We start from the raw sequence: 13,150 nt of genomic DNA on the forward strand, positions 1-13,150 counted from the left end.
ATTAAACTCTATATCCTAGGAGTTAAAAGTTAAAATTGCATAATGAATCAAAGAATAATTAACATTCACGATTCACGAAACGCCGTGAGCCGCAACCTGAATTGATCTGCAGATCAAACTCATATAATAAGTGAGCTGAATCTTTGAATCGGGTCAGATCTGAGTTCCTCACCTCTACATGGATGCTTACTTATTACGTCTGTAGCTAGCCTAGAACCTATTACCGCCGCCTAAAGCTCCATACGGGGTATACTCTGAGCTTTCAAGGGGGCGACCTTCGCCTTTCCCGCTACTAATGCTAACTTTACATTACCCGACGCATCCCTAAAACGCCAATAAGCTACCGCTGCGTATGCTTGTTCGCTCGCATCGCAGAACACGTGCAACTGCCTATCTACTATCGAGTCGCGCGTGTCATAACATCTCGGTACTCTGAGGTCGGCTATACATTTCAAGTCAGCTTGCCATTCGGCGAACGCAGTGGCCTGCTCGTGCGGAAGGGACTCGTCCCACCCTATTTTTTCGCGCCATAACTCCTGTAGTAGTATTTTCGCCGTGATCGCATATGGACTTAACAAGCTTAGCGGATCGAAAATCGACATCACCACTCCTAATGCTTCGCGCTTTGTGGGAGTCCGCGTTAGGTTTTTTACGTCTTCCGGTACCCTATGCATTTTAGTGTTAAAGCCAAGTTCGTCGTACCTAGGCAACCATAAAACACCCAACGCTTTATCACACAAGTGCGCGTTCGTGGCGAGCTCCTTCGGAGCGTGCGCGCGGGTCTCCGTGGGCACGTCCGACAATATTGTTTCGCGATTCGAACTCCAACCGGCTAACTCGAAACCGGCTTGCGCGTGCACGTGACGCACTTCGCTTATCGTGCGCGCGGCTTCCTCTTCGGAGTCGAAACTATCAATCCAATCGTCCATGTAAGTACTACTCGTGATCGCGTCGTACGCGAGCGGATACGCGTCTTTAAATTCCGTCGCGTTCATATCGCGAATACTATGCGCTAAAAAGGGTGAGCTACGAGCTCCGAATATCATAGATGACATTACATACTTCTGTGGGGGGTTCTTACGGTCGTCGCCCCGCCACAGGAATTGCTGCGCTACGCGGTCCTCTTTCCTCATCTTAACTTGTAAGAACATCTCGCGTATATCAGCTGTTAATGCTACCCGTCTCGCTCTAAACCCGAACAAAATCCCGTTTAGAAATTGCAACAAATCCTGGCCATCTAACAATACGTCGTTAAGGCATTTCCCATTCGCTCACGCCGCGGCGTCGAACACTAGCCTTAGCTTTCCCGGTTTGTTCGGGTTAGTGACGGCGAAGTGGGGTAAGTACCATTCCCTATCGCTACTAACATACTGACCCGTATTGGGTTCCGCGTAACCCTTATCTAACAGCGCGTTTAGCTGCCTCGTATAGGCTTCCTTGAATACGGGCGATTTGTCCATCTTTCGCTCGATTTCTTGAAAACGCCTGCATGCCATACTGTAACTCGGCGGTAGGGTCACGTCATCGCTGACCCAAGGCAGACCCACTTCGAATCGTCCATTTACGCGCTTGGCCGTCTGTTTAGTAATGCTAACAGCTCGCGTCTCACTAGGTATGGGCTTGCGGTTTGGCGTAATGCCTATTGCGTCAATGTCGTAGTGGGCTTTGACCAGATCGCTCAGCTGATCGTCGGTGTGCGCGTGCTTGATGCACTGTTGTTAAGTGCGCACATGGAGGACCATAGCCCTCTCCACCACGATGCTGCGCGGAACTGACCCATGCAACACCCATCCTAACTGAGTCAACGACGCGGCCGGCTGTTTATTCCCTGTTACTAATTTACGCGATACTATCAAATGCCAATTATCGGCGCCTATCAAGACCCGAGGCTTTGCGTTCGCGTAACACACTACGTCCCTAGGTACTCTCTTTAAGTGAGGATACTTTAAGAAATCCCTTTCTATGCTCTGATTTCCTAATGTGAGGTTCCTAACCGTACGAGCTTTAATTTTTTTTTTTTTTTTTTTTTTTTTTTTTTTTTTTTTTTTTTTTTTTTTTTTTTTTTTTTTTTATAATATAAGAGTAGCAGACGAGCATGCAGTCCACCTGATGGTAAGTGGCTACTGCCGCCCATGGACATCTGTAATCAACCCCAGATAGGATTAGATATTCCTACCTGAGGTCGGCCACAGATGCGCCGCTACCCCTGAGGACTAAGCTGGAACGCCTCGGAAAAGTCTGTCTCCCTTACCACACCCTTCAAACCGGAACACAGCAGCGCTTAACACTGCTGTTATTAGGTAGAAATAGGTGTGGCGGTGGTGCCGCCGGAGTCGAACCACAAAGGGTTCTACCACCTTTAATTTCGTGCGAGTGGCCGTTCTGTCCTTTCACTCTCATGCACACGACGCGACTACCGGGTTCCTGTTGACTGGAGGTAGCTCCCACGATGTTAAGGGCTCTGATAGGGCCTCGAGCTCCTATGGAGGCCGCTATCTCCTCGTCAACTAAAGTTATCGTCGAACCCTCGTCTAACAGCGCGTGTGTGCGCACCTCCCGGCCGTTACTCCCTTTAAGGGTAACCGGGCACACCTTGAGTAGGACTTGTATTTTTTCGGTATATGCCTACCGATGCGCCGATGCCGCCGTGACCGACTCGACCCCGCTCTCCTCACTAGACTCCTCCGCGGACTAGTATGTAACAACGTGTGGTGTGGTCTCCTACACTCGCCTACACCGCAACTCTTACCCCTACATGCGAACTTCCTGTGTCTACTATCTAAACACCTATAACAAACACGCGCGTCCTTTGCCCATTCCCATCTTTGTTGTACCGACATAGCCGCTATTTTTATCGCATACATACGTCCGGTGCCCAGCTCCGCAGCAGAGGCATTCTGTCTGTCCCGTCTTACTGGGACCCTCTGCTGTGGCATACACCGGCTTGCGAAGTTCTGACCGTTTCTGTATCGGTCGCGGTTGTACAATACGTTGCACGGGACGCGTATTTGTTATGGTAATCCTATCGTGCGAAAATTGAATTTCCCTGTCCGCTTCTCGCATAAGAAAGCTCGCTAATCTTCCTAACTCCGATTGCGATTCCTCTCTGCTTTCGTACGCGTAGTCATACCACTTACTTTTTAAATGGGGACTTAACTTCTCACTAATTATTCGCGGCAATCTCGGATCCGTATCCTTACCTTGTGGATCTATACTTTGAATTACCGTTACCACATTTTGAACTTTAACCGCGAACATATTTAATTCGTTTGCCGTGGAACCTACGCTATGTAACCTAAGTAACTCGTTCACCGCCTGGTCTATGATTGCCCCCGGTCGGCCGAAACACTGCTCGAGTGTACGCAATATCTGTGTAGGTTCCGTAGCCGAATATAATAAGGCTGACACGGCCTACCTGGCCTCCCCCCGTAGGCATGCCCTCAACCTAGCTAAGTTTTCTGATGGCGACATTTGGTAGAGTGCCGTCGAGTCCCTCATCGCGGCCTTGAAGGGTAACCACTCCCTCAGGTCCCCGTCGAAAATAGGCAATTCCTACGTTTGCCGCGATGAAGGTCGACTTCGCGACATGGTTTCTAACGCGAAAACTAACCTATCTACCACATCGTCTTTGGCCGCCGTCGGCGCCCTAGCTATCGGCTCGCTATTATGTATCGGTTGGCCGGGCTCCAATATTACTTCGCGGACCGTGTCTGCCTCGTGCCGCTCCCCCCGTGGTTGACTCTCATTCAGCCAGGTTTCGACGCGCCTATCGTTCGCCCTACATTGGTTGCCTACACTCTCCCTATCAGTTTCCTCGCGTGACGTGACGACCTTATCTATTGCTATTTGCTTCTTCATTATCTCCGCTTCTAAACGCAACTGTCTATACCGTACTTCTAGAAGACGCTGTTCTGCTTCTAGTTCGCTTCTCCTAATATCGGTAGAACGCTGAGAGCACACCGATTGTGCATCTAACGCGGGTTGCGCGGTTGTGTGAAACGGTTCCCTAGCACTCGCGGATCCAGATGGCGGCACGTTTCGCGTAGGCTCGGAAGGTGATGCGGGCGCATCCGTAAATGACCGCGCCTAGGCTAACTTCTTCCTAGTTACCGGCGGGCTGCGCGTCGTCATCGTAGCGGCTCTTGCTTGCCCCTAACACTATACCTAACTTAAATACCTACTAATTCCTAACAAGCCCTAACGGTCCGTCGGGAGGTACTAGCTCGCAAGCTAGTGTTCGCTCCTTCAGGGATGGATAGGTGAGAGTGGGTACAGGTGGGGTTCTCCCAGCAGAGGGGATGTGCAGTTAACGGTGTGCTCGGCAACCGGCTGGAATGTCCGGTTGCTGTCAGCAGTGCCTACAGTCCGGCCCCCGCACCACAGCTCCCTTACTGGCGAGAAAGTGCTGTTCGGTCGACGATTTTTGACCGGTGGTGTCGCACAATGCACCACACCGCCCTGAGGCGTTAACTCGTGCCTTACAACCGTTTGACACCGTTAGGTGGTTGTACGACAGAGCCGCGGATAAACCGGATAAGACCCGTGAACTCGTGGACCGTAGAGCTGTGTAGACGCTGACGTTAGGCGCCCAAGCTACGTTGCTCGCAGAGGTCCGTAGAGCTGTGTAGTCGCTGACACGAAGTGCCCAAGCTACGTTGCTCGCAGAGGTGTCCTGGCTACGCTGCCCGGAGAGGCGTCCTGGCTGTGCTGCTCGAGGAGGCGTCCTGGCTGTGCTGCTCGAGGAGGCGTCCTGGCTATGCTGCCCGAGGAGGCGTCCTGGCTATGCTGCCCGTAGCGGTGTCGTGTCGTAGCGGTACGTGTAGCAGGTGACGCACAGGGCGTCGTCTAGCGGTGACTCACGGCGGGAACGGACGCGCAGGCACGACCGTACGCGACGAGAGCCGGAGCGAGAATTCCTGAATCCTCCTTACAAAAAAGCCTCTTTATATTCGTTGCGTCTATCGGACACACCTTGCGAGGGTGTGTCCGATAGAGACAGCACTATCTATCGGACGGAGACAACAATAGCCCTCTCGCTCTTACTTATGTCTATCTCTTTTACATTTTATTTAATTCGAATAAAATAGCATTCTTTATTACTTATAAATTATCAGTGAATACACATTAAACAATCTTACAATATAAACAAACATATATGCTACCTTATAACTAATACAATTTCCAATAAATTCTTAATAGTAAGACACTTTAAAATATGAGACAACCAAACAAAATAGAGATAAAATAGAAAAGACTATTTTTGACATTTATTCTATCCTACCCGAGCGAAGCGCGGCCGAGTTGCTCGTTACATTATACAACTTATCATAACACAATATCTTTATTTCACAAATATTGATTATAACGCACTCTTGTGGACTCTTAAGGGATGAAGTTAACCCTTCGCAAAACACAGAGTTTAATAAGTGTCCGTTACAAGCACTAACGCACACAAACTCGTAATACAAGTATGCCGACGCGCGGTTCTTATCATTGAGACTGACACGCACACAAGGATTTAGGACCGCCATAATGAACAAATACACACTACCTACATTACGACTTTATTGTTTTAAAACGAATGTGCATGTTTAATTTTTATGGCGTATTTAAAAAGTTGGAATAAACTATTTACAACAAATTAACTTACCTAATTACATAATTATTGAACTTTCATTAAGTCCTTTATAAAACACACTGGTATTTACATTGTCTACATATCACTGGTATTTCAAAAACTGTTCAAAGTGGAGTCCATTTCTCTCAATACAAAGCTGAGCACGCTTTCTTAAATTGTTTTTTAACATTATTTGTGTCTGAACACTTTTCACTTCACTAAAAGCTGTAACTATCTATTGCGTAGGTCCTCATAACTCTGCGCTTCCTCAATTTTACGTCCATGTGTTCCAATGGCATTTGTCATAATATCTTTGCATATATTGCTTTAAAATCCTATAATATATTGTGTGATGAGTTTATAATTACAAGATTATAGTTATTTATACAATTTCTATTTATTCTGCTACCTATTCGGACCCACGTTTATATCTACTCCTATATGGCGTCATCGTATATCTCGACTATTCCCCCTACTTTTATGTACAATTGACGTCCTTGCTGTGCATGCTTTGTTGCGTACTGTTATGAAACGTTGTCATTTTTTTTAAATCGTGTCGGCGCCTATTAAATATTTCCTCTTTATAACATTCATACTTTGTTATGATATTCGTAAATTCATCAAAGGACAGATCCTAACGGCTAACATCTTCCGTTAGTATCTATTTAATACGCTCTGGTGAGACAACGTCCAAAGTATCTACCAAAACAGAAGTTAAAAGTTATCATCGCTTCGTGTTTTTCGAAATATGGCGTATAATGAAGAGGGATGCTGGGCTCCTCCAAATTCACTGAATATCTTGAGAATTGAACAAGTAAGTAAGTAAACTAATTTTAATACATTTATTTTTATCACATGACATACATTGTTCCGATCCTACGGTAAGTAGAAATCATAATCAAAGATGGCAGGTAACAAATTACACAGATCCTAGGAAATAAAGATAAATCTATATTATATTGATTCGTCCGGAATCAAACCCCAGACGTAAAAAGACAACGCGATATGAATTGCAACATATTCGACTTTCAGAATTGGAAGTCCTTAAATATCTTTACGTTGGAATAATTTATACCAATATTTTAAACAGTTTGTATTTTTTTGTGTTAGTAATTCTTATATCATTAGAATGCTGCATTTTCCCTGAGTAACATAGGCTGTTTCTATTAGCATATACGCGAGAGGAGCTGTGAGCGAAATTCTAGTTATCAATAAGCTTTTAGATATAGATAATATACCCCATACTTTCAATTAGAAAATCTTTACTAGCTCTAGAAGTTTACCGTATTAATTTTGTTTTATTGGCGGAGCTCCTAGTGAAGCAGAATGCCGAAGTGAGAGCGATGCAGCCTGGACCTGATGATCTTAAATTTAGGTTTGAGCGGCGGAATAAAAACAACAAATTGTACAATGCGGTATTCATAACATCTCCTAGCACCTGGAAAAAGCTGATGGAATTGGGCAGGCTAAATGTTAACCACCAGAGAGTATGTTGAGGAATTTGTACCACTTTTACAGTGCTACAAATGCCTTCAATTTGGCCACCTCAAAAAATACTGCTCCAGCGAAGTTGACTCTTGCTCGCATTGTGGTGAAGACAACCACACTCTCGCTGCTTGCCCTATGAGAAATGAACCTGAGAAAGTTAATTGCTACAACTGTACCACCAGGAACCATAAGCAGAATATTAAGTCGGACACCAGACATTCCCCCACCTCGGATAGTTGCCCGCTGAGAGAGGCAATGAGAAACAGGGTGCTGGGGAAGATCGATTATGGTTTGTAGCAATTACTGAAAATAATCCAATGCAACGTCGACAAAAGTTTCAACTGCCATAACGAGTTTATAAATTATTTTATCTCTCATGACTACTTCATCGGCTTCATTAGTGAACCTTATGTCGGTAATGGCAATTTAGTCAAGAATATACCAGGCTATGAAATCCATCAGTTTTCTAATAATGACAGAGTCAAAGCTTGCGTGGTAATCAAAGCCGGTATAGCAGCCACTCTAGGGATGTCCGAATACTCATCACCAAATCTTTGTATTGTACAAGTTGTCACTAAAGGACGTAAACTTTTTCTAGCATCTGTTTACATTGAGCCTCAGGTAGATGAAAATAGCACATTAAATCGCCTCGAAATCTTTCTTAAAGCATATGACCAAGCCCATCTTATTATAGGAGGCGATTTTAATGGATGGCACCCTACCTGGGGATCATCCAAAATTAATAAAAGAGGTATCGATACCAACAATCTGGCAATTACACATGATCTCGTTATAGGCAACACTGGAAATACCCCCACCTTTACTACAATTTCACATGGTATTATTCGTAATTCAATTATTGACATAACACTGTACTCCGATAACATTTCTCATAGAATACAAGACTGGAGAGTCAACACGGATGCGTGTCCCTCTAGCGAACACGAAGCTATCGATTACAACCTACATCTAGGGGACATCGCAACGTGTAAAACAAAAAAACAGTCCACATACAAATATTCGACTGAAAATGCTAATTGGGAAACTTTTAATAATAATGTAAATAAATTCATGGAACATGTAGAAATCGCAAATATACAATCAAACAACTTAAATGAACACGAATTAGACTCATATATTTCAGACATTACAAAAACAATTCAGTGCAAGCGATAAAACTTTCTACCGTAAAAAACCATTTAACAAGCACACTCCCTGGTGGAACACAGAATTGGACGATCTAAAAAAGGCTGTTATTAAAATGCATCATAGAATACAGGATTTAATACGCTCTGGAAAACCAATCGCAAATGTTATCACTGAAAGAAATGTAATTAAAGATAAATATGCAAAAGCAATCAGACAAATTTCATCAGATCATTTTAGACAATTTTGCAATAAACAAGGTAAAGAGAATGTCTGGTCCCTTACAAATAGATTACTAAAAAATATTCCTCCAAACAAACCCTGTCTTACTGTTTCCACTGGTAACTCTGAACATACCAAATCCACTGTCGACACTGCAAACTCATTACTACATCAAGAACAGACTACTCTGACACCTCCTCGTATCGCCCTATCGGACTAATTAACATCTTTGGAAAACTTCTCGAAAAATTAATATGTAAAAGACTAACGTACCATTTAGACAATTCCAACTTTTCAAATCCGATGCAATATGGTTTCAAAGAACAGGTATCAACAATCGACGCATTAAAGAAGGCCATTGACACTATCACCGAAGCCAAGGCTAACAAACAGCTAGTTATCGCTATCTCTCTGGATATCCAAGCGGCGTTCGATAACGCCTGGTGGCCTGTATTTTTTAAAAAACTCAAACAGGCAGGTTGCCCTAAAAATTTGTATAAGATCATATTAAATTATGTCAAGGACCGCACAGTTTCAATGAATTATGCGGACATTAATACAACAAAAAGCATGAGCAGGGGTTGTATTCAAGGCTCTGTATGTGGCCCCCTATTTTGGAACCTGATTTTGGACGATCTTTTTGATGTTCCGCTTCCGGAGGGTTGCCACATGCAGGCCTTCGCTGACGACGTCCTGCTCATATTCAAAAGTAAAAAACCATCAGACCTACAAATAATAGCCAATACAGCTTTGGAAAAAATAATTAAATGGGGCAATCAAGTTAAACTAAATTTCGGACCTACCAAAACACAGATTATTGCATTTACTCCGAAGGCCAAAGCCGCTGTAATCAAATTTAATGACACAACTCTTCAATATGTAGATAATACACTAGTCACAAAAATTAAGGGATATAAAAAAAAATCCAAATTTTTGGGTGATTTTCAACTAGCTGTAACTCCGAGGAAAATGGTCGTACAGAAAAAATAAAAAAAGCAAATTGTAGCTCCAAGTGCCTAGTTTTCAGGTATGACCATGAAAATTTTTTGTCATGGCCAGGTCTGGAGAAATCCTACGAAAACTACCAAAAAAAAATTTTTCCAAATTTTTTCCCGTCTAAAAAAAGGTCCACGGGCTTCAAAAAAATTTTTTTGATTGTTTCGTTCAAAAGCTCTTTTAGAGAATTTAATCCTCTTTAATTTGCCGTATTCAAAAAGCCTGTACGACGATTTGCCGCGGAGTTATCGTCAATCAAAGCAAAAAAGTTCTTTTTGACTTTGATATTCAATAACTCCGGAAATAATGATCGTACAGGAAATCAAAGGAGGGTTTTGAAGTAGTTTGAAGCTTCGGGGCACAATGAAAAAAAAATCGCAGCGCTTTGAATTTTTGAGGGATTTTAGGGGACACTTTGAGGTTGAAAAATTACCGACGATATCCTTCGTTCATCCATTTTATCCAAAGCTATACCAAGTTATCCAAATATCCTTAATTTTGCGAATTTTTGTCTTTTTTTCAATCCGAGTTTTCAATTCAAAAAAATTTTTTTTCTTAAAAATGTTTACATTTTCTTATAGAGAATATCGTGCAGTTTTCAAAACCCTCCTTTGATTTCCTGTACGATCATTATTTCCGGAGTTATTGAATATCAAAGTCAAAAAGAACTTTTTTGCTTTGATTGACGATAACTCCGCGGCAAATCGTCGTACAGGCTTTTTGAATACGGCAAATTAAAGAGGATTAAATTCTCTAAAAGAGCTTTTGAACGAAACAATCAAAAAAATTTTTTTGAAGCCCGTGAACCTTTTTTTAGACGGGAAAAAATTTGGAAAAATTTTTTTTTGGTAGTTTTCGTAGGATTTCTCCAGACCTGGCCATGACAAAAAATTTTCATGGTCATACCTGAAAACTAGGCACTTGGAGCTACAATTTGCTTTTTTTATTTTTTCTGTACGACCATTTTCCTCGGAGTTACAGCTTGTTGAAAATCACCCAAAAATTTGGATTTTTTTTTATATCCCTTAATTTTTGTGACTAGCATATAAAAGTTCTGGGTGTAATAATTGATAAAAACCTTAAATTCATTCAACACGTAAAATACATTGTAAATAAATCGTTAATTATATATAAAAAAATAGCTAAATATGTTAGACCAACGTGGGGAGCCCAACCTGAAAATATCAGAATTATATATAAACAAGTAATAGAACCAATTATAACATACGCTGCTGGGATATGAGGGTCTGCGACTAAGTACGAGACGGTGAAAAACCAGTTGCGGTCATTGCAGAGAGGATTTGCGCTTAAAATCATTCAAGCTTTTAGAACCGTGTCGGCCACATCAGCTATCGCGCGGGCGAGATTGACTCCACTCCACCTCAAAGTGGAGGAAGTTGCTGCGATAGTAGCTGCCAAGCTCGCTGGTACCACTCCTCTTCTGCCAGATGATGTCGTGATGGATAAACCCGTCAAAAGCCGCGAACTCCTTCATCCTGCAGACAGAAAATATATTGAATTTGAGCAAGCAATAAATCATGATGATATAAATAAGTATTGTAACTCAGGATCCACACTTGTCTTTACCGATGGTAGCAAGCGCTGCGAGGATAAAGTCGGTGCTGCTTTCGTTGCGCACAAACCTGATGGCAGTAAAGTAACCAAGAAATTTAAATTACATAATAGTTGCTCTGTTTTTCATGCCGAGTTGCTTGCAATTCAAAATGCCTGTTCATGGGCTACACAAAACAATATCATAGACTTAGTAATTCTATCAGATTCTCTGTCTGGGTTAAGCGAAATCCGTAATAAAGATAGCACCAACTCAGCTGTGGCAAGCATCCACAAAAGCATAAACAGCATCAGCAATTTGAACGGAAAGGTGGCTTTCATTTGGGTTAAGGCACACGCTGGTTTGGATGGCAATGAAGAAGCTGACGAAGCCGCCAAAGCAGCCGCAGAATCACATAAGCCATATGAATTCACCAAATTTCCGCTTAGCCACCTGAAATATAGGATAAAATCGATCAATATAACTCACTCTACTGAAATCTTCAACTCTAGCTTGCAAGGTGAACATACAAGGAAAATGTGTCGTGATTTAAAAATTATACATAAATTATTCGAAGTAATAACACCCTCATTCGAACTCACGCAAGTTTTGACCGGACACGGCTATCACCTAAATTACCTACATAGATTTAAAATTAATTTTTCGATCGTACAGCACTCTCTGATGCTTCGCATCATGAGTCGTGCAAAAACTCGGACAAATGTCCTTGCGATGATATAACACCACAAACCATCCAACACCTTCTGGAAAGCTGTCCAAAATATCACAACACAAGGAACGATCACATCTTCACCTGCAATATCGAACATATAAATAGTCCTTTTAACATCCAGGAAATAATTGACAACAATAAATGCATAAAAACATTTGAAACTCATGCGAAACAAATTATCAAAACTTTAAAAGAATTTAACAAAGACATAGTATGAATATTGAGCTTACATATTTATACTTTTATTATTAATATCTATACATTTATGGTATCTTGTGTTATTTTTATTATTTCTATTAAATATTTCAATAATTATTAAAATTAAAAAAAAAAAACAAAAACAAAAACAAAAAAAAAAAAAAATAATAATAATAATAAATTATAAAAAAAAATTGTACTTACGTTTAACATTAAATATTGCGCTGATCCTGAAAAGTAAAAATCATTAATTAAAATGAAGAAGAAGATAATAATATAAAGATGTGATTATCTGTATATAAAATAATTATCTAGTTATGGAAACTACAGAACCCTCTGCCTTAGATTAGCTATAATTACATATGTATAAGCCTATGGCGACAGCCTAGATAAGATTAGCCAAGTCAGCGGTCTGGGCCACCGCATGAGACCACCGTGTAACGTTGCAAAGTCAGCGGTCTGGGCCACCGGATGAGCCCACCATGTAATTTTGAACTTAGTCATTAAACCAGCCTCCAAATCGGCAGTACGTCTTTTATTTTAAAGATCCCAGTAAAAATCCTGAGATAGTTATAATTAAATACGGTTTACACGCTCAAACCAAAAGTGGCGCAGCCGGTGAGATTTTCTCGTGGAAATCCTTAATAAACGTATTTTCGGACGTCAAAATTCGTAAGAAAAAGTAAGCGTTAAATGAAGGAATAGTGAGAAAATCCGACGAACCAAATAAATATTCTTTTGTGTCGTGAAGTGTAAAAACCATCGAGTATGGGATTCGGAAGCGGTCGGTGAGTACAACTTTTCGCCAATCCTTTGTTCCAACATTCCTCCTATATTTTTCAGTAATTTAAAATTAAATGTTATATTTGAGATCAAACCTTGCTCATGTAACAGTGTTTTAATAAAATAAGTCTGTATGAAATTATGATATTGTATTATCGAGATTTAATTCTTAGAATAAGACACAGAGTAGAAAATGTCAGAGAGTTTACGTTTTAAAATTTATTATCGCAATTTTTAATTGTTTAAAATAAATAATAAAAATTACTATCATATAAAACTCTATGATAATTGTAGAAGACTAATTTTAAAATATTCTTTACTCTTTTTGCAAATATTTCGTTTTTTTTACTTTTATAAAACTTTTACAAAATTTTATTTTATTAATTTAGATTTTATTAATTGTGCTTCAATTGTG

General features: G+C 41.2%; 2 protein-coding genes across 2 annotated transcripts; both read right to left on the reverse strand.

Annotated features, from left to right (window-relative positions):
* Positions 1 to 230: 230 nt before the first annotated feature.
* Positions 231 to 1,133, reverse strand: LOC140746587 (uncharacterized). The gene has a single exon (XM_073078713.1). The coding sequence runs from the start codon at positions 1,131 to 1,133 to the stop codon at positions 231 to 233; it is 903 nt and encodes a 300-aa protein (XP_072934814.1).
* A 138-nt stretch (positions 1,134 to 1,271) lies between these two features.
* LOC140746588 (uncharacterized) lies at positions 1,272 to 1,791 on the reverse strand. The gene is made up of 2 exons (XM_073078715.1): positions 1,777 to 1,791; positions 1,272 to 1,712 (listed from the first exon to the last, which is right to left on the reverse strand). Exons 1-2 carry the CDS (start codon positions 1,789 to 1,791, stop codon positions 1,272 to 1,274), a joined length of 456 nt encoding a protein of 151 aa, XP_072934816.1.
* Positions 1,792 to 13,150: the final 11,359 nt, after the last annotated feature.

Source organism: Epargyreus clarus, unplaced genomic scaffold (genome assembly GCF_041222505.1).
Source record: "Epargyreus clarus isolate Ecla_fem2 unplaced genomic scaffold, WU_Ecla_fem_2.2 ptg000013l, whole genome shotgun sequence".
Taxonomy (NCBI): Eukaryota; Metazoa; Arthropoda; class Insecta; order Lepidoptera; family Hesperiidae; genus Epargyreus; species Epargyreus clarus.

Bases quoted from the DNA above. Each gene is read 5' to 3' on its own strand.
- LOC140746587 (XM_073078713.1), bottom strand. From the start codon at position 1,133: ATGAGGAAAGAGGACCGCGTAGCGCAGCAATTCCTGTGGCGGGGCGAC.